At 43.5% G+C, this 22,068-nt stretch overlaps 1 protein-coding gene across 1 annotated transcript; it reads right to left on the bottom strand.

Annotated features, from left to right (window-relative positions):
- Positions 1-19,748: 19,748 nt before the first annotated feature.
- LOC119365691 lies at positions 19,749-20,900 on the bottom strand. Its single transcript, XM_037631343.1, has 3 exons — positions 20,847-20,900; positions 20,123-20,399; positions 19,749-20,045 (listed from the first exon to the last, which is right to left on the bottom strand). Exons 1-3 carry the CDS (start codon positions 20,862-20,864, stop codon positions 19,957-19,959), a joined length of 384 nt encoding a protein of 127 aa, XP_037487240.1. The 5' UTR covers positions 20,865-20,900; the 3' UTR covers positions 19,749-19,956.
- Positions 20,901-22,068: the final 1,168 nt, after the last annotated feature.

The raw sequence follows: 22,068 nt of genomic DNA, 5'->3' as shown, positions 1-22,068 counted from the left end.
ACGCAAAGATCACCCGCACCTATTTTCGAGCCAACCCAAATCTCGAGGACGAGATTCATCTTAAGGGGGGGTAGGTTTGTAACATCCCAAATTTTCAATTTGGAATGTTATACCTAGGTCATTCATGCATATCATATTTTATTGCTTTTCGTTTCGCGATCCTCGAAATTCTAAGCAACTCAAGGACCCTCGGAGAGAGGTGGGGATTTCACCGTTTTCATGTTTGAATTTTATCAAATAAGGAAATGAGGATCATTTGTTTTATTATTTTTCTCTCCGAAAATATTTCAAATTAAAATATAAGAGAGGAGATAATATGACTTCTCCAAAATGAATGAAATATTGGAGGAAAAATATTAATAACAAATATATTTTTTGGGGGATTTTATAGCTATTTTATTTGCATAGGAAAAACATGCGTTTTTCAAAATTGCATTAGAGTCCTAAATAAATGTTCACCTTGTCCGGCATATTTTTAGAGGACGGGGAAAATTTATTTCAGGATTTTTGGAGTCCGATTAGTATTTATTTTCTTTCATTTTCTGCACATCAGTATTTAAAAAAAAGGTTAACCGACTCCGGGCCATACCCGGCCAGGACACCTCGGGCCGTCCCTTATAAGCCGAGCCGCCGCCACCCCGCAGCCCAACCAGCGCCGCGCCTCCCCAAACCCTAGCCGTCACCACCGCGCCGCCCGCGGCCGGATCCGCCCCGCCGCCGCCGTGTTTTGCCGCTGGAGCCGCCACCCCGCCGCCCCGCCGATCCCGCCGGAGGTAGCCGCCGCCGCCTCGCCATTCGTCGGTTTTCCAAAAAAACAATCATTTTTTATAAACCCTAGTTTTTGTTTTTTTATAGATCGGTTTTAGTTTCGGTTTTTTCGGTTTAGTTAAATAGCGAACGTTCATCCGTACGTTCATTTTAACGAACAGTTTTCGTCTGTTAGTCACAGACAGCGAACGTTCATTCGTTAGCCTGCTCGTCAGTTTTTCTTTTTCTTGGGTTTTTCGCGATTATTTTCTATCGCGATTTCTGACCCGATTTTCGTTTTAGTTTATCTTTTTGCTCGTTTATCGAAATCAGGCGATTCAAACGCCTAGATCTTCGTCTCGAAGCCCTCTTTCTTTTTAACAAATTTGAACAAGGTTTTGGCACTGTAAAATTTGACTTTAGTACATATTAGTAATCGGATCTTGTTTCATTCGCAGTTTGAGTTTCGTTGCTCTGTTTGATTTGATTCTTTTTGAAAACCAGAGTTCTTAAGTTGAACTTTATGGTTAGATCTCCTTATTTGAGCTTTACCCATGCATCTTTGCTTGATTGCTTATGTATGCTATTGTTTGTTTGTGATAGAACACCCAGAGTGCGAAGCATGCTACTATGAGTCTCTAGGTTTTGCGGAACGTCAACAAGGCAAGTAACACATTGATCATATTCTTTTCATACCCAGTTTTTATGCATTAGTATCAATCCTCAAACACTGTATGATTAGGATGTGATTAACTTGTGGGTTTTGGGAAGTAGATGATGAGGTAGAACCTATTGCCTGTTTTATTATCAAACCCTTGGGAGTTACTTCTACGTTATGCTTATATGGCCATGCTATGCTCGTAGACGTGGTTTGGGTTTGAGAAATCCATGACAGATGTGAGATTTGTTAATTAATGGTTCAACTTAAGGTGGCAACTTTAATACACATCTTGGTGGATTGCTTGTTTGGGCACCTGGGGATATACCAGTGTTGTCTAGGAGATCCCGGGGATATACTGTGTGATCCTCCTACGGTCCGCCACCCAGGCTCAAAGGGATCGTGAGATTTTTTTCATGCTAGAAACTTCCATGTGCAGCCACAAGCCATTATGGGCTCTGGCATAGTTGAGTATGTTGTGTGACCTCTTTCAGTGGTGGGCTAGCAGATGTAGAGGGAAAGTAGGTGTAATTGTCCACCCGGAGTAAAGAGTTAATGCTTCTGAAAGACTGTGTCTCGATCATTCGTTTGTCAAACACCGTGTAGTGCGAGAAATCCAACGGAGGAGATCGAGTCTTGTGGGGAAAAGTGTGCAAACCTCTGCAGAGTGTACAAACTAATCATGGTTAGCCATGTCCCCGGTTATGGACATCTTGAGTATCTAGTACTTGGACTATCCTATTGTATCCCATCACTTTAATCTAATTTGTTGGGTTGATAATTACTTTTAATTGGGATTGAGATGGGGGTACCATTCTCAATGTTTGAACTACCATGATAGTTAAAATAAAATTTATTCCTTTGTTGTAGGGAAAATTGGCTTTTCGCAAAAACTTATAACCATAGAGCCTCCACCAGCCATATATGCATATAGTGATAGCATTTATCTGTTCATTGCTCTACTGTGTTATATTGCCAACATTTTCCATGTGCTGACCTATTGTGTTGCAGACTTTTCAGACGACGAGTAAAGGTGCGATAGGTCGTTGTCATGCACTCAGCTATGTCATTGGAGTTGATGGACTCACTTTATCTTCCAAGTCTTCCGACGTTATCGTGTTAGTTGGCCTTAAGCCATATTTATTGTAACAAGTTGTCTTTTGAGACATTCGATGTAATAAGTGTGTGATTGCTACTCTGTTATAAATCCTTCGAGTACTGTGTGTGTCAGCATTACCGATCCAGGGATGACACTGAAACACATAGGCTTGACCGTTCGAGGTGGGGTCGCTACAATTATTTATAATGTTTTTATGCATAATAATGCTTTTTTGAGTATTTCTAATGCCTTTTCTCTCATAATATGCAAGGTTCACACAAAGAGGGAGAATACCGGCAGCTGGAATTCTAGACCTGAAAAAGCTATGTCAAGCTACCTATTCTGCACAACTCCAAATGAGCTGAAAGTTCACGGAGAACTTTTATGGAATATATAAGAATTATTGGAGCAAATAAGTACCAAAGGGGGCCACCAGGAGGGCACAACCCACCTGGGCGCGCCAAGGAGCCCAGGCGCGCCCTGGTGGGTTGTGCCCTCCTTGGCCCACCTCTGGTGCCCCTCTTCTGGTATATAAGTCATTTTGACCTAGAAAAAATAAACAGAGGACTTTCCGGATGAAGCACTGCCTTCTCGAGGCGGAACTTGGGCAAGCGCACTTTTCCCTCCGGCGGAGCGATTCCGCCAGGGGGACTTCCCTCCCGGTGGGGGAAATCATCGTCATCATCATCACCAACAACTCTCTCATCTTGGGGAGGGAAATCTCCATCAACATATTCAAGAGCACCATCTCCTCTCAAACCCTACTTCATCTCCTATGTTCAATCTTTGTACCGGAACCTTAGATTGGTGCTTGTGCGTGACTAGTGGTGTTGATTACATCTTGTAGTTGATTACTATATGGTTTATTTGCTGGAAGATTATATGTTCAGATCCATTATGCTATTTTATACCCCTCTGATCTTGAGCATGATTATCATTTGTGAGTAGTTACTTTTGTTCTTGAGGTCACAGGAGAAATCTTGTTGCAAGTAATCATGTGAACTGTATATGTGTTCGATATTTTGATGGTATGTATATTGTGATTCCCTTAGTGGTGTCATGTGAACATCGACTACATGATACTTCACCATATTTGGGCCTGAGGGAATGCATTGTGGAGTAGTTATTAGATGATGGGTTGCGAGAGTGACAGAAGCTTAAACCCTAGTTTATGTGCTACTTCGTAAGGGACTGATTTGGATCCAAAAGTTTAATGTTATGGTTAGATTTTATCTTAATACTTTTCTCATAGTTGTGGATGCTTGCGAGGGGGTTAATCATAAGTAGGAGGTTTGTTCAAGTAAGAACATCACCTAAGCACCGGTCCACCAACATATCAAATTATCAAAGTAGCAAACACAAATCAAACCAACATGATGAAAGTGACTAGATGAAATTCATGTGTACCCTCAAGAACGCTTTGCTTGTCATAAGAGACCATTTTGGCTTGTCCTTTGCCTCAAAAGGACTGGGCTACCTTGCTGCACTTTTGTTACCATTATCGTTACTTGCTCGTTATAAATTTATCTTGCTATCAAACTACTCGTTACTTACAATTTTAGTGCCTGTAGAGAATACCTTGCTGAAAACCGCTTGTCATTTCCTTCTGCTCCTCGTTGAGTTCGACACTCTTACTTATCGAAATGACTATGATTGATCCCCCAAACTTGTGGGTCATCACTGCCACATGAGCGGTATGGGCACACATAATGGAAATTTATTTTGAATGATTAGAGTTGGCACATGCTAATTTACTTAGAACGTCATGGAAATACCACATATGGTAGGTATGGTGGACTCATTTGGCACAAGTTTCGTTAAAGGAATTGGATGCACAAGCAGCATTCCCGCTTAGTACTAGTGAAGGCAAGCAAATAGATTGATAAGCGACCAACCAAGAAACGAAAACAGTCATAAACACACATTAAACATAACTAACACTGAATAATGCACCACAAGTAGGATATAACTTCATTGTATAACTATTGACTTTACATGCTTGCATAGGGAATCACAAACCTTAACACCAATATTCTTACTAAAGCACAATTACTCACCAACATGACTCACATATTATCATCTCCATATCGCAAAACTATTGCAATGAATCAAACTTATCATATCCAATGATCTATATGATTTTTTATTATATCCCTCTTGGATATCCATCACTTTGGGACCAAATTCAAATCTTGTGCAAATTACATTTGCTATTATTAACTCTCAAAAAGATACAAGTGAAGCATGAGAGTGCAATTATTTCTTCAAAAAAATCAACTCTCAAAATAATACAAGTGAAGCATGAAAGTGCATTTCTTTAAAATTTAATCATATCAACTCTCAAAATAATATAAGTGAAGCATGAGAGTGCATTTATTTAAAATATAACCACTGCCGTGATAAAAAAGATTTAAGTGAAGCATTACAGCATTCTAACAAATCATGATAAGTGTGTGGCTCTCTCAAACAAGTGTGTTTAACAAGTATGATTGTGACAAACTAAAAAGCAAAACAAGAAAAGACTCATATAATACAAGACGCTCCAAGCAGAACTCATGATATGTGACGAATAAAAATATTGCTCCAAGTAAAATTACCGATGGTCGTTAGAAGAAAGAGGGGATGCCTCCCGGGGCATCTCCAAGCTTAGTTGCTTGGGATTCCTTGAATATTACCTTATGGTCCCTCCGGCATCCCCTATTAGGCTTTTGCCACTCCTTATTCCTTCATCCATCGTGATCTCACCCAAAACTTGAAAACTTCAATCACACAAAACTTAACGAAACCTCCGTAAGATCCGTTAGTATAATAGTGCAAATCACCACTTTAAGTACTGTTGCAACCCATTCATATTTAATTACTGTATTATAACTAATGTATTCTAACTTTACCATGGTTTATACGCCCCCCAATACAATCCATAGATTCATCATAAGCACACAATGCAACGAAAAAAGAATCTGGCAAAAACAGAATAGTCTGTAGTAATCTGAACATTGACCATACTTCTGTAACTTCAAAAATTCTAAAAAATTAGGACAACGTGAGAAATTTGTATATGAATCATGTGTAAAAAATTAGAATTTTATCATGATCTAGAAATTTTTAACAATTCTTCTAGTAGATGTAAAAGTTTATGTTTATGCACAAAATCAAAGCAACTATCACCCAATCATCCCAAGGGCTTTGCTTGGCACAAACACTAATTAAGACACTAAAACACAATCATAATACTAGCATAATTGTGCACTCACCAAAAAACAAAAAAATATAACTATTGGGTTGTCTCCCAACAAGCTCTTTCTTTATGGCCATTAAGATAGGCTTAAGATTTTATTGATGCTCACATGAAAGATAGTAATTGAAACACAAAGAGATCATAATGTAGCTTGTGAAGAACACATTTAAGTCTAACATACTTCCTATGCATACACATTTTATAAGCAAACAAATTATTAAGGCAAGAAAAAACTAGCATATGCAAGGAAGAAGAAAGAAACAATAGCAATCTCAACACAAAGAGAGGTAATTTAGTAACATGAAAATTTCTACAGCCATATTTTCCTCTCTCATAATAATTACATGTAGGATCTTAATCAAATTCAACAACATAGCTATCATATAAAATTTTCTCTTCATGATCCACATGCATAAAAGTTTGACAATCTTCCAAGATAGTGGGATTAACATCAACTAAAGTCATGACCTCTCCAAACCCACTTTTATTAAAAGTTTCTTAAGATTGAACACTCTCCAAATATGTGGGATTCTTTTTTACAAGAGTTTACACTCTTCCAAACCCACTTTCAGTAATATTGCAAACATTATTATCAATTTCATATTCATCATGAGGCTTAAAGAAATTTTCAAGATCATAAGAAGCATCACCCCAATCATGATCATTACAATAAGTAGAGGACATATCAAATTCATCATCCCCAAGCTTGGGGTTTTGCATATTATTAACCCAATTGACATTAATAGAATTTATAATAACATCATTGCAATCATGCTTTTTATTCAAGGAGCTATCATGAGTCACTTTATAAATTTATTCTTCTGACAATTCATCACAATTTTAAGATTCGTGATTTTCAAGATAAACTTCATAAAGATAATCTAGAGTACTCAACTCTAGCATAATAAGATCTTTTGAAAAGATTAGCAAGTGGATGAGGATCCATATGTCTTTACTTTTCCAGTTTCTTTTTTGTTTTTGGTGTGTTGACATGAACGCAAAAAGCAAGCAAACAAGCAAAAGGCAAACGAAAAATATTTTGTATTTTTGTAAAACCGTTTTAGAAGTGGGGGACATGAAAATGAGAGGAAAATGGTAAATAATGTAAATTCAAGGAGAATGAAAGTTTATGCATGGGTACTTGGTAGTTGTTGATGATGTCTCCCCGGCAACGGAGCCAGAAATTCTTCGTGCAACTTGTGAGCTGCGTTGGGATTTCCCCGAAGAGGAGAGGATGATGAAATGCAGTAGAGATAAGTATTTCCCCCAGTTATGAAACCTAGGTTATCAATCTAGTAGTAGAACCAAGCAACGACTCGTTAACAGCACTTGCACACAAACAACAAGTACTTGCAACCTAACGCACAGAGGGGTTGTCAATCCCTCAACAGTTATGTAGCGACCAGACCTCAAACGGTCCAATCTCTGTGCTCAGGTGTCATCCCTGGATCAGTAATGCTGACACCACACAGTACTTGAAGGATTTATAACAGAGTAGCAATCACACACTTATTACATCGAGTGTCTCAAAAGAGAACTTATTACAATAAATATGGCTTAAGGCCATCTAATAACGATACCAGCGGAAGGCTTGGAAGATAAGTGAGTCCATCAACTCCAACGGCATCACTGAGTATAGAACCACGACCTAAAAGCACCTTACTCGTCGTCTGAAAAGTCTGCAACATGAACGTTGCAGCCCGAAACGGGTCAGCACATGGAATATGCTGGCAATGTAACACATAGAGAGTAATGGAAGATTAAAGCTATTCTACATGCATATATGGCTGATGGAAAGCTCTATGGTTACAGTTTTGCATAAAGCCAATTTTTCCCTACTGCAAAGGAATAAATTTTATTTAACTATCATGGTAGTTGTTAAACATTGAGTGTGGAGACACGCTCTCAATCCCAATTAAGCATCAACATTAAAACCCAACAAATTAATTAGAGTAACATGATGAGATTCACATGATAATCCAAGTACTAGATACTCAAGATGTCCATAACCAGGGACACGGCTAACCATGATTAGTTTATACACTCTGCAGAGGTTTGCGCATTTTTCTCCACAAGACTTGACCTCCTCTGTTGGGATTCTCGCACTACATGATGTTTGAGAAACGGATGACCGAGACATAGTCTTTAAGAAGCGCTCACACCTTACGATCGGGTAGACCGTTACACCTACTTTCCCCTACACCTACTAGTCTACCACTGTAAGAGTATGCACAACTTAATCAACTATGCTAGAGCCCATAGTAGCTTGTGGTTGCACACGGAAGTTTCTAGTATGAATAATCTCATGATCCCTTTGAGCCTGGCTGGCGGTACAAAAGAAAAACAGGCAATCGCTGGAATACCCAGGTGCCTCAATCCACCCAGATGTGTATTTAAGTTGCCACCTTAGATAAACCATTAATTTAACAAACTCACATCTGCCATGGATACACTCACCCAATCCACGTCTACTAGCATAGCATGGCATAAGCAAACGTAGAAGTAACTCCCAAAGGTTTGATAATAAACAGGCAATAGGTACTACCTCAACAACTTCCCAAACCCACAATTTAATTAGATCCTAATTATGCAATGTGTGAGGTTTGATCTAATGCAATAAAAACTGGGTAATAGGAGGTATGATCAAAGTGTTACTTGCCTTGCTGATGATCCGGGAAACCTAGCGATTCGAAGTAGCAAGCGACGCACTCCGGGTACTCTATCGCAAACAAACAAGCATACAATAAGTACTCAACTAATGCACAGGTAAAACTTAAATAAGAGATCTAACCAGAAAGTTCAACTTAAGAACTCCGGTTGGTAAAAAGAACCAAATCGAACAAAGCAACGAAAGACAAACGGCAAAAGAAACAGGCTTTGTTTACTATTCTGGATCTAGGGCAATTTTTACAGAGGCAAAAACTTGTTTGAGTTGATTAAACGGAAAGAGGGTTTCGAGACGAAACTCCAGGCGCTTGAATCGCCTGATTCCGATAAACGAGCGAGAAGTTATACTAGAACGAAAATCGGATCAGGAATCGCGATCAGAAAAATCGCGGATTTAATCCGATAAAAAGAAAAAGACGGACAGATTAACGAACGAACGTTCGTTATCTGAATCTAAACGATGAGCGCGTTTGTTAAAACGAACGAACGAGCGAACGCTTGCTAATTAAACTAAACCGGAAAAAACCGATCTATCTAAAAAACGGATCACAAAAAACTAATGAAAAACCGAACGGTTTTCTCGAGGAAAACCGCCAGCGGCGGGGCAGTGGTCAACCTCCGGCGAGGCGGCGGCTCCAGCGGGCGGCGAGGTTGGCGGGCGGCGGCGGCGCGGCGCGCGAGGTGAGGCGGCGGCGACGCTAGGGTTTGGGGGCGGCTCGGGCTGGGCTCCCCCGGCTTATAAGGCCGGTCGGGCTAGGTGTCCTGATCGGACACGACCCGATAGGTCGGTTCACATTTTTTTAACTAACACAAATGCTCGTGCGTTGCAACGGGAGAACAAAAAACATAACACTCTTTAACCAAATAACCATGGGCTAATACAAAAAAAATTGGAAAGAAATTGTATCACTCAACTAATCAGGAGTATAATCTGCCATTACAGTACTGGAGATACTATCTGGGTAAGATCCCAGCCAACACGCAGTGCGTTGCTGGGAGCGACTAAGAGCGTCGCTCATGGCCAGCTTGAACTTGCGAACGAGCCACCTTCTCTATCTCCCTGGACCAAGGCAGGCTCGTTTTGACACAATGGGTGGCTACATAATTACAATGTATAAATCAGTGTGACAAATGATAAAGTCCAGCTGCATATATAGTTATGCAAGGAAGAATATAGCAGGTAGCATGACTCGTTATTCTCTTGAAATTGATGGCACTCAGGGTATAATAAGAGGTCAATCTGTAGATTTGTATCATTAGTAGTCCATGACTTATGATAACCATAGCAAATTGATGGTGAACTCCTAAATGAACTTATGTAACCGTTTATTACTTAGCATATCACACGTTGTTGTTCCACAAAGTAACCTCATCCAATTCCAAATAAGCTTTATGAGTCCTTTAATAAAACATTTTCTACTTAACTAATCTTACGAGCACTTTGATGATGGAAACTGAAGTCTCACCGAAAGTCTACTGCCAATATGCTTGCCAGGAAGTTCTTCAGCATTTTCAGTCTTTCCATATGAAGGGCAATACTGGCAGATGCCAATATGTTAGCCCGATAGTTTGCAGTTATGGGAAATTACTACACTATATAGGTCAGCCAATCAATGGAAAATAAATAAAGCTAAGAAAGACTATGAAAGAACACCACAGCAATTCAGATGCTACAACTTGGCACTAATAAGAGGTGTGGTAACCAATAGCTTTCATCAACTACTCCTCACATGCAGGCGTCTTACTCCAAGATTGATAGTGAAAAGTGCATACCCTTGCCTTTCATAAAAGTAACTGAAACAGAATCAGTAGACAAAAATGATTCATATATCCACTAATGTGCTTTGCTATGCATCTAGGATTTTGGAACATAACCAAAAATAATAATGCACAACAGATTTCAAATAATAGTCATTTGCTCCTTGTTTCCAGAGAGGAGCTTCTGTAAAGGTGGCCATCAAATGCATGTCATTGCAAGTAATATACGTACCTCAGTGCTGCAGCACCACCGTTCTTTCATAGCTCGCCAACACAATAATAAATTCAGATTGTGCAAAAGATAGACCTTCAAATGGTGTAATTGTCACGCCCATGTCTCCTTTAGTTCTAACTTTGAAATGCAGTACAAACAATCACTACTAATTTCCTGTAGAAGTTTAAATCCTGCCACGATAAATGAATTAACATAATGAAATTCTATGCTCTGAGCACAATGCAAGAAAAGGCAGATGTGCATCTTTAATCCAATTATAAACAGAGGCTGCAGGGTGTTGTTTATCTAAACTGCCATGTTTTAGTTCGTATAACAAAATGTACAGAAGAACAAATTTATTTTACCAAAAATACCTAAGAGTTTATTGCCTCTGTTGCGACTCTAGGGAGCGTATCACATGTAACCAGTCTGGCTAGTTGTCACTTGTTAATATCAAACACTTTTAGTACAATTGCTCCAGACTCAGAGGTCAATGCCACACTCCATTTAAACAATGGTAGCTAGTCTGCCCTCTAAAAATGATTAGCATGTTATTTCTTCACCCCTTTGAATAGTACTACTCGCATTTTGTGATGCTTGAATGGGATGATAAACTTAAGAAACTTGCACCATCTCTCATTCTTCGTACGTCTTACCTTTGCAAGGCTCAAGAAGATGAGACCTCTGAATAATCAACATATATAGTACTTGTTGGGGGTATTACTACTGGAGGTAAACCGGCCTTATGTAGCCGGGTTGACTCTTTGAAGATTAGAAGCCCATGAAGATGTAAAGATGATGGTGCTTTACGGAGGGCCCAAAGGCGGCTTACAGTCTGTAAATGTAAACCGGCCTAGTCATGTAACTTGTATAGTAAGATAGAAAGAGAGAGGCCGAACCGGATACGTTTATAATCCGGCTTCGGGACTCTGTAGCCCGGCGGGCGTCAACCTATGTATATAAAGGGATGACCCGGCCACGGTTTAGGGACAGACAACAACAACTCAAGAGCCAGACAAAGCGGATTCGCTCCCTGGCCTTCGAAACCCTAGCAATACCAATCACAACTAGACATAGGCTTTTACCTTCATCGAAGGGGCCGAACTAGTATAAACTCCCGTGTCCCCTTATCTGGTTTAACCCCTTTAAGCTAACCCATTGCGATGGCTCCACGACTAAGTCCTTTCACGAGGACATCTACCGTGACAAACCCACGACAGATGGCGCCCACTGTGGGGCTATCGCACGATGGTTTTGAGTTCTTGAAGGGCAGCTTCGATGGACTCAAGGGATACGCTGTGGGCCGGATGACGAAGAGTCGCCGCGGCAAGCTCTACATCGACAATGCAGGATGGGGTCCCGAGGCCGATTCAATCGAATACGGGTACCGGGTCCCCTTTGGTGGGATTCATGTCTTCATCAGCAAGATCGGCGAACCGGCCCCCGAGACGGACATCTGCACCGACATCATCGGAACGGCTCGGCGTGCAAGTTCTTCGCCGGTTCAGCCCGAGGCAAGGCATGTTTTCGTAGGTGTCGTCCATGGATTGGGGTACAAGGATGGACTGGTGTCCGACGGAGAAACCGTAGTCTGCTCTGATGATAAGTCTTCTGGAGAAACTGAATCGCTTTACCAGTTGCAGGACGACCGGATTGAGGAAGGATCCGAGGGCAACAGTATTCTGGATTCCCCCGGTCTGCCAAACCGGGCCGCCATCTTCATGGCCGGCACACAATCGGCGCCTCATTCATCTACCGTCACAGCAATGCTCTCCGGTTCAACGACGGCCACACCAGCAGGGGCAGGAAGCTCGGCGCCACCTCCGGCCCAAGTCTTGTCTGATTTGTTCGATGTTCTGGCAACATTGATGTCCGCGGAGGTAGACGTAGCAGCCAGGGATCAGCACGATGCGGAGATTGTAAAAGTGAAAGATCAGATAGCCCAGGCTAAAGCGGACCTGGCAGCCGAGAACGCCAGGATGACTATGGAGTGGGCCGAGTTGGAAGCACAGGCTTATCGAATTAGACTGGATCAGAATGCTTCAGAGGAAGTCATGAGAAGAAGGTACCGATCATGTCTCCCATCGGTTTATGAGCCGCAGAATCTTTTCAACACGCCAGGTGCAGGAGCTGGTAACCAACCCATGCTAAACCAGGCGGGGGCGCCGGGAGTAGGAGCGCCGGTTCAGCCGCGCACGACGGACTTGCCTCGCCAGAACAACGTTGTACCATCAACGCCGCCCGGGCATTATTCCAACCTGTTGGACAACATTGTGGCCGCCGCTTCATGCCTGGCGGCCCTCCCAACCGACGGCGAGTCACCAGTTGTAGTGGAAGCGCGTCGGGCCAGGGATCTCCTTCAAATAGCACTAAATCAACAGCAAGCATATTCACACAACCGTGAGAGGATTCATTCCACTCCCCGTCCAAGCCGGAGTTATAGCAGACACGTGGAGGACGAACCGACCGTGTCCAGTAGTGCACGTCGCCGAAATTCGCCACGAGGGAACAACCCGGCTAGGGGAGGTGCTAATGCGCAAAATGTTGTGGACCATGGTCGCGCACGTCGAGAGGCCGAGTTGACAGCTCGACACGGAGCACGACAGCATACTTCGGTTCACCCCGCCGCCTCCGTGGAGCCAGGGGCGATGTTCAGTTCCTTAGGGGTACCGTGTTTAACTCCCACTTTGCGTAATGTGCGACTACCCAAGGATTTCAAGGGACCTCGTAAGGTACCAAATTACACCGCCGATTTGCAGCCGGAGGCGTGGATGGAGAGCTATGAGATGGCAATGGAGATGTTAGATGTGGATGAGGCGGTGTGTGCTAAATATTTCACCATGATGTTGGAAGGAACAGCTCACACTTGGTTGAAGAGCTTGCCGACCAACTCTATTGGATCATGGGCCGAACTGAAGCACCGGTTTATCCAGAACTTCAAGGATACGTGTAAGCAGCCAATGTCAATTGTAGATCTGGCCACTTGTGTCCAAGAGGAAGGGGAGTCCACGACCCGTTGGGTCAAACGGGTCTCGGCGATTTTGCATTCATCAGATCGTATCAATGCAGACACCACAGTGTTAACGTTAGAGGGCAATTGCCGTTTCAAACCATTGAAACAGAAGTTGGGAAGGCTCAAACGCCACTGCAACGACATGTCAACACTCATGGACACTTTGGTTAAATATGTCGATTCAGATAATACCAAGGATCCGAATTTAGAGGAGGACAAACCGGAGAAGGGTAAGAAGAACGGCAATGCCAAAGGCCAACAACATAATCCGGCAGGCCATGGAAACGTCGGTAAGCGCAAGGCCGGCAGTGATTTGGACTTTGTCGCAAATACCAACGTGCAGGAGAATGGCCAGTGCCGTAAAGGCAAGCAGCCCCAGAGGGGTGGAGGTCCAGGCAACAATTTGGAGTGTTTGTTAAATCAGCCCTGTCCAAAGCATGGATCGAAGGAGAAATCGGCATCACATCTCTGGAAAGATTGTTATTCATGCGGGATTTCAAGAATTCCAATATGTTCCAATATGACAGCGGCCCGCCCGGCGGTTCAGGAGGAGGTTTCCACGGGCCGGGTTACGGAGGTGGTGGTTCCGGTTCAGGGTTTCCAGGCAATCAAACCGGACACGTCAATCAAGGACACCAAGGCAACCAGGGAGGTTACAACCATCAGGGGAGTCAGCAGCAGCAGCAGTCGGGTTATCAGAGCAATCCCAAACAGCTGAACAACGGGCAATATCATGTCTTCACTACTAGTTTGTGCAAACGTGATCAGAAGCTTCACAAAAGGGCAGTCAACTCTGTTGAGCCGGTGGTACCTCAGTATTTACGCTGGTCGGAGCAACCTATTTTGTGGAGTAGAGAGGATCACTCGCCCCGGGTTGATAATCCAGGTCATTTGGCCTTGGTGGTAGCCCCTCAAGTTGGGGGATACAAGTTCACTAAAGTGCTTATGGATGGGGGAAGTAGTATCAATATTTTGTATTATGATACATTCCGCCGTATGGGGTTGACAGATAAGGATCTTAAACCGTCGAATACGGTATTTCATGGTGTGGTGCCTGGAAAGTCTGCATATCCTGTTGGTAAGATAGCTTTGGAGGTAGCTTTTGGAGATGACTACGATTCAAGGTCAGTAACGTTGGCATTTGAGGTGGTGAAGATCAAAAGTCCGTACCACGCCTTGTTTGGGCGGCCGGTTTATGCTAAGTTTATGGCAAGGCCATGTTATGTTTACCTACAGCTTAAAATGCCAGGTCATAAGGGGACTATCACAGTACATGAAAGTGGAAAGATTGCTTTGGAGTGTGAAGAAGGCGATGCGGCTTATGCTGAGTCGGTTCGTGCCATGGATGAGTTAAAATTCTATAAGGAGCAAGTTGATCCGGCAGACATGACCTTCTTAAAAAAGCCAACTACGGAACATGATCCAGCATTGAAGTTCAAATCAGCTACAGACACTAAGATAGTTTACTTTGTCCCTGGTGATTCATCCAAATAGTTTAGTGTCAGCGCTAACCTGGATCCCAAATAGGAAAGCGCGCTCATCGAGTTCATCCGTGAGAATCGGGACATCTTTGCATGGAAACCTTCTGACATGCCAGGTGTACCGCGAGAACTCGCTGAGCACACACTCAACATTGATCCTAAATTCAAACCGGTCCGATAGTTCCTCCGCCGTTTCAACGAGGAAAGACGCAAGGCTATAGGTGAAGAGGTAGCCCGTTTGTTGGCTGCTGGGCTTATTGTTGAAGTTTTTCATCCAGAGTGGTTAGCCAATCCGGTGTTGGTTCTTAAGAAAAACAGCACTTGGCGCATGTGTGTGGACTACACAGATTTAAACAAGGCTTGCCCTGCAGACCCGTTTGCTCTCCCTCGCATTGATCAGATAATTGACGCTACGGCGGGTTGTGACCGTTTGTGTTTTTTGGATGCTTACTCTGGTTATCATCAGATCAAAATGGCAGTTAAGGACCAGGAGAAGACAGCCTTTATAACTCCCTTTGGAGCCTTCTGCTATGTTTCCATACCCTTTGGACTCAAGAGTGCCCAGGAAACTTACCAGCGATGTGTTCAGAATTGCCTTTATAAGCAAATTGGGCGTAATGTTCATGCGTATGTGGATGATATTGTGGTCAAATCCAGAAAGGAGGGGACATTGATAGATGATCTACGGGAAACCTTTGACAATCTCCAGGCTTACAAGATGATGCTCAATCCGGAGAAGTGTGTTTTCGGTGTCCCGGCAGGCAAGCTCTCAGGCTTTCTGGTTTCAAACAGAGGCATTGAGGCTAATCCGGAAAAGATTGCAGCAATTACGTCCTTGGCTAAACCGGCGTGTATTAACTATGTGCAACGTCTGGCCGGCCAGATTACAGCCTTGAGCCGGTTTATCAGCCGCCTTGGAGAGAAGGCCATCCCCTTATATCAGATGCTCAAGAAAACAGATAACTTTGTCTGGAGTGAGGCAGCTGATAAGGCATTTGAAGATCTGAAGAGGCGGCTAGTGGAACCGCCCGTGCTGGCAGCACCGATCGATAAAGAGCCATTATTATTATATGTGGCTGCTAATGCCCGGGCTGTCAGCGTAGCCATTGTGGTAGAGCGCAAGGAGCCTGGCAAAGAGTATCTGGTTCAACGGCCAGTTTATTATATCAGTGAGGTGCTCATTGAGTCAAAGCAGAGGTATCCATATTGGCAGAAACTGGTGTATGGGGTGTTTATGGCAAGCCGGAAGCTCAAACACTATTTTCAGGGCCATCCTATCACAGTGGTCAGTTCAGCTCCTCTGGGCAACATCATTTAAAACAGAGAGGCAACTAGCCGGATTGCCAAGTGGGCCATTGAGCTTGGACCTCACGGGCTCAAATATATACCCCGCACAGCGATCAAGTCCCAGGCACTCGTAGATTTCATCAACGATTGGACGGAGTTACAGGCACCTGAGGAGAAACCAGATAATACGTATTGGACTATTCATTTTGATGGGTCCAGACAGTTAGAGGGTTCGGGGGCTGAAGTCGTATTAACTTCGCCACGAGGTGACAAGTTTTGTTATGTCCTCCGTTTAATGTTCCCTTGTACTAACAATGCAGCTGAATATGAGGCTTTACTCCACGGTCTTCGGATGTCTAAAGAGATGAATTTGAGCCGGGTTAAGTGATTCGGCGATTCAGATCTAGTGACTCAGCAAGTGTTTGGCACTTGGGATTCTAAGGACCCACTCATGGCTGCATATCGGCGAGAGGTGGACGCAGTGGCTGGTCACTTTAAAGGTTATCAGGTGGACCATATAGACCGGTGAAATAATGAAGCGGCGGACGCTTTAAGTCGTCTTGGTTCCCAACGTAAACCGGTTCCGCCCAATGTCTTTCTTGATGTATTGCACAATCCGTCAGTCAAAATACCAACCGAAGAAGATTTGGCTATTCCTGATCCAGAGGCTCACCTGGTGGCAGCTCTGCATGCCATACCGGATTGGACGATCCCATATCTGGATTACATGAACCGGGGCGAGTTACCAGCTGAGGAAACGTTGGCTCGACTGATAATCCGGCGGTCCAAGTCCATGACCATACTCAACGGGGAGTTACATCGTTACAGTGTTTCAGGAGCAATTCAGCGATGCGTTTCTCCTCAAGAAGGTTGTGAGATTTTGCGAGAAATTCATGAAGGGGATTGCGGTCACCACGCCGGTTCAAAGTCGTTGGTTGCCAAAGCTTTTCGCCACAGTTTTTACTGGTTGACGGCGCATGCTGATGCGGAGAATTTAGTCAAAAGATATGATGGATGTCAAAAGTTTGCCCACCGTGCGCACGTTCCGGCTCAAGAGTTGCAGATGATTCCAATTACGTGGCCGTTTGCAACTTGGGGGCTGGATATGGTTGGACCCTTCAAGCGCTCCAAGGACAAGAAGACCCATCTGTTAGTAGAAGTTAATAAATTCACTAAATGGGTAGAGGCAGAGCCAGTCAGCAAGTGTGATGCAGCCACGGCGGTTCAATTCATCAAAAAGGTGATATTCCGGTTTGGCTTTCCACATAGCATTATAACAGATAATGGTACTAACTTATCAAAAGGAGAGATGGAAGAATTCTGTCAACGTGAGCACATCCGGCTTGATCTAGCGTCAGTGGCTCACCCCCAATCTAATGGTCAAGCGGAAAGGGCAAATCAAGAAATTCTACGGGGTATCAAACCAAGGCTTATGGTTCCCTTAAAGCGGACGCCGGGTTGTTGGGTTGAGGAGCTACCTTCTGTGTTATGGAGCATCAACACCACACCCAATAGGTCTACGGGTTACACGCCTTTCTTCATGGTTTATGGAGCGGAGGCGGTTGTTCCTAGTGACATCCGTCACAATTCACCCCGTGTGGCAGCTTATGTTGAAGCTGATAATGAGAAGGCACGTCAGGATTCTCTGGACCTGTTGGATGAAGAGCGGGATCTTGCAGCAGCACGTTCGGCGATTTATCAACAAGATCTTTGACGTTATCATAGCCGCGGGTTAAAACTAGAACCTTTCAAGAAGGTGATTTGGTGCTCCGGCTCATCCAGGATCAGACTGATATGCACAAGTTATCCCCCCTTGGGAAGGACCCTTTGTGGTCAGCAAAAATCTGCACAACAGATCCTACTACCTCATTGATGTTCGAGAGCATGAAGACTCACGTCAATCGGAGGAGGAGACAAAGCGGCCATGGAACATAGCTCTCCTTCGGCCTTACTATACTTGAAGCCATAGGCTCTTCACCTGTATATATTTACGATAGTGTATATACCATATAATAAACCGGAGCCTCCGTTATAAGCGGGGTATCTGTTCTTTCTTATGTCATATGTGTGCTTTTACAAGTTAACGGTCAAAGCGGAGTCTTTGTTAAACCGACTTTAGCAGCTGCATAAAGATAAAGAAAATCACTAGGGGGCTTGGTCATGTTTGAACCACAGCTACACCTCTTGATAGGCATTTCAGCCACACAAGGAAAAATTTGTGGAGCCAAAGAGAGTATTGTACACAGTACAAACTCAAACATAGGCACACACTGAGCATCGCTCACAAACTTACTTGGGGGCTCTTTTTTGCAAAGCAACAAAGTGTTGAAAGGACCCTCGTAACTAGCTATCAAGCCACGGCTTGGAAGCCTGGTGTATTCACCTAAAATCCCGGGTTAACCTGCCTTCATCAAGTAAGCCACTCCTATCCAGGTAATCCTGGCATGACCCATCGAACGTTTGACAAGTCAATCTTTTACAGACCCTGAACTTGTCACAGTTAAAATGATGATTGGTTAATTGGAGGCCCATCTTAAAAGGCTTTGTTAAATGGTTTAACTCAGAGGCCTGGCAGCCCATGAAAAGCCTCGATTTGGAGCCTGGCAGCTCGTAAAAAGCCTCGCATACTTTCCTATTTGAATTTTGTTTGTTGACAATCATAAGTATTTTTTGATAAACAAACGTCCTTGACCCGGCTTGCTTTCCAACCACCAGTTGTTGGCACATGATCAATTATAAACCGGTGATCATTGACCCGGTCTGGTTTGACTAAATCACCAGTGTTATAAAGAAAATCCAGTAGTTATACCGGTCCGATTTAATAGATAGACCAGCATTATGAAGATGAAATTATCAAACGTATCGGGTTGGTGTTAAACACCTTTGCTGTATACACATTTGGTCAATCAATGAGGTATGTTCTGTACATTATTTTTTGTACAAACACTTGATTATTCAGCTAAAGTACTATATACTTCTTGGATATTATGACGTGTTTAGCGGTAAACTGCTAGACACTTTTAAGTTTTTTGGACCCAGGAAGGCAAGTCATCATAGGCTATGCATAAAATATATCCTGAATGGCGGCACATATTTTCACAAAGCGTTATGAAACATGCTCGATGGCATGGCAGATAAACAAAGTTTCAGCTATCCTATTACATGAAGCTTCAAAGCGGTTCAAACAGTGCCATTGTTTTTCACAGTAGCCATATAAACCAGCGACCGGATCAGGATTCTTCATCACGACGGTTTGACGGTTGCGGATTAGTTGGTGTCGGCACTTCTTCATCCCTCCCTAGCCGCTGGAAATCAGTCGTTGACCAATCAATTCCGGTTAAAGCTTGGAACACTGCTTCCTCATGGATAAGATCAGAAGAGTTAATATCAGGGGCATAAGTGTGCTTACAAATCGGAGGCACAAGTTCTTCGACTTCATGGATATCGGTCGGCTGTCTTTTCCCTTCTGCATCATAAAACGATTGAAAATGGGACAAATCGGTGTCCTCAGCCAATTTGCTGGACGCTGGCCGCATCTGTTTGGTCAGCCGTCGAAGATCATAATTGTCAAAGTTTGAACCGTCTTCTTTAATGCCTGGATATCCTTTAATGATATCCTTCGCTTCAAGGTTTGGAATCCAGGCCTTGGCTCGAATAAGGGCGGTTAATGCTCCTGCTCTCGCAGCGGCTCTTTTCAACTCGAAAATACGTGCCGGTAACATGCCCAGCTTCTCAAGGGTCTCCTTAATCAACGTTGGCGCCGGATTGTTATAAGCCGATGTACTAATGGCTCGCTAAGATCCAGAGTATAGCTGCTCAACCAATGTATATGCCGCTTTGAGCTTCATCCGCATATCTGCACCAAGATGAGTGATCCGAATTCCTGCCAAAGATTTTATCAACATTTTGGTCAGTTTTAAGATTCATTGACTGGTGCAACATACATAAGCAAACACTTACCAAAGATAGCAGAGGTCATAGCGTTGATTTGGCGCTTCAAACCGGCTAGTTCTTCAACCACCAGTTTCAGGGCTTCCTCGGCATCTATAGCTCTTTTGGTCAAACCGACTTTTTCGGTTTCCCATTCAGCAAGATCTTGGTTGAAAGATTCTTTAAATTTTTCCATTCCGTCCAGGGCCTGCGTCAGCTCCTCTTTCTCTTTTGCAGCTTCGGCTTGTTGAGACTTCACATTTTCTTGCAAGTCAGAGTTTTGGGCATCTTTGCTTCTCAGTTCGGCCTGCAACATTGAAGGTATATTCAACAAAACAACATATTTATGCACTAAGTATAAAGCATATAACAAGTTATCAACTTCATACTTGGGGGCTAATGCCTATTTGCTCTCAAATACTACCCTCTATACAAGTCTCCAGAACAATGCAAGCATTATCCTTGACACTTGGGGGCTAATGTACGTTTGTTCTAAACCAGCGGTGTGGATTAAAAACCGGATTAACTTGCCAAGTTAAACTGGCCTTTGGGGGCTATGCTACAGAACATTATCTAATTTTTTCAAACATGAGTCTTATCTATGATTGAGGACACACCTTTGCAAGGATCAATGATGGGATGCTTGAAGTGTTACAAAGACCCGGTTTATGATTAACAATCATAAAACGGCTCTTAGAGGCTACTTGGAATAGTATTTCAGCTATAAATCAATGTACAAGGGAGAAGCATTTACCTCATATCGTTCTTTCATCAAATTCACCAAACCGGCTTCATAATCCCGGTTTGAGTGCAGACGGTTTAAGAAGCCGGAATGAAGCTCATCGGCGTTAGGATGAGCATAGTTTGATAAGTCGTTGCTCCATTTACCTTTATCCCTGGCAATTTGCTCTTCTTTGGCACTATGTTGAGCCAAAATGACGGGGTGACCAGGAGAGTTGTGGCCTGTTCCAGTAATAATAACATCGTCACCTTGGCCTTCAGGATTTTTGGTGGATGATGATGGAATTTCAGTGTCTTTCATTGGATTAGCCCGGTTTGGTTCTGCCGGTTCAGTATCAGGGGCGGCAGGCTCAGCATCTGTTGGTTCGTCAATATGTTGGCCGTCATGGGGCGGATCATCAAAAGTTGTTTCACGATGGAGGCCTTCCGACTCACCAGTCTGCTCCGATTCACCTCTTGGTTCTTCTTCTTCGGCAACAGGGTCTTCTGGCGGATTGGTGACCCGAGCTTTCTTGCTGGGTCTGGCTTTGGCCCTGCAAACAGAATAAAAAGGATTAACATCCTGTTCAAAAGATGTAGGGCGCATTGAAAGGAATGGTTTTTCATAACTCACCCGGCCACAGTTTTCAAAGGGGGGAGTTGAGTTGCTGTCGATTCACCAGAAGAGCAAGGAGGTGTCACCTGATAATTTGAATCAGACGGATTAAGAGGTTGTCTGAAATAACCTGCCTTGGAGTAAGAATGGTCAGAAGTAGAAGAGACCTCAGACCGGCGCTTCCGAACCGGAGTATCAGGTAAACCGGTAGAGGTGACCAGTTGGCCACTGTGTCGGGTTGTCCAGCGAGCTTCATGCTGTTGAGTCCTCAAAATAAATGTTGGATCCAAGTGAGCAAGAGGATGAGAAAAGCTTACTTTCGGATTGCTTGGCGAGTTTTTTGTGTTGGCATAGAGTCTGAACCGGAGGAAAGGGTAATTACCTCTACGTCATCAGCCTGACTAGCTTCTGCCTCCTCCTGAGAAAGATCATTGTTAACAAGATGCATAAAAAGAGAGCCAAGTGAGTCAAGTTCTACCTCAACCTATGGGTCATCAGTATCATCATCAAGTTCCATATTAATCCGGTCAGCCGTTTTCCGCTTTGACGTCTGTTTTACGGCTTTGGTCTTCGGGCGGGTTGGTTTGACCACTTTGTCTCCAGTTGGCTTTGCCGCTTTCTTTATGGATTTCCGTTTCGA

The sequence above is a fragment of the Triticum dicoccoides genome, chromosome 1A (genome assembly GCF_002162155.2).
Source record: "Triticum dicoccoides isolate Atlit2015 ecotype Zavitan chromosome 1A, WEW_v2.0, whole genome shotgun sequence".
Lineage (NCBI taxonomy): Eukaryota > Viridiplantae > Streptophyta > Magnoliopsida > Poales > Poaceae > Triticum > Triticum dicoccoides.
The sequence above is the reverse complement of the archived record's forward strand: the minus strand, read 5'-3'. Positions and strand labels throughout refer to the sequence as shown.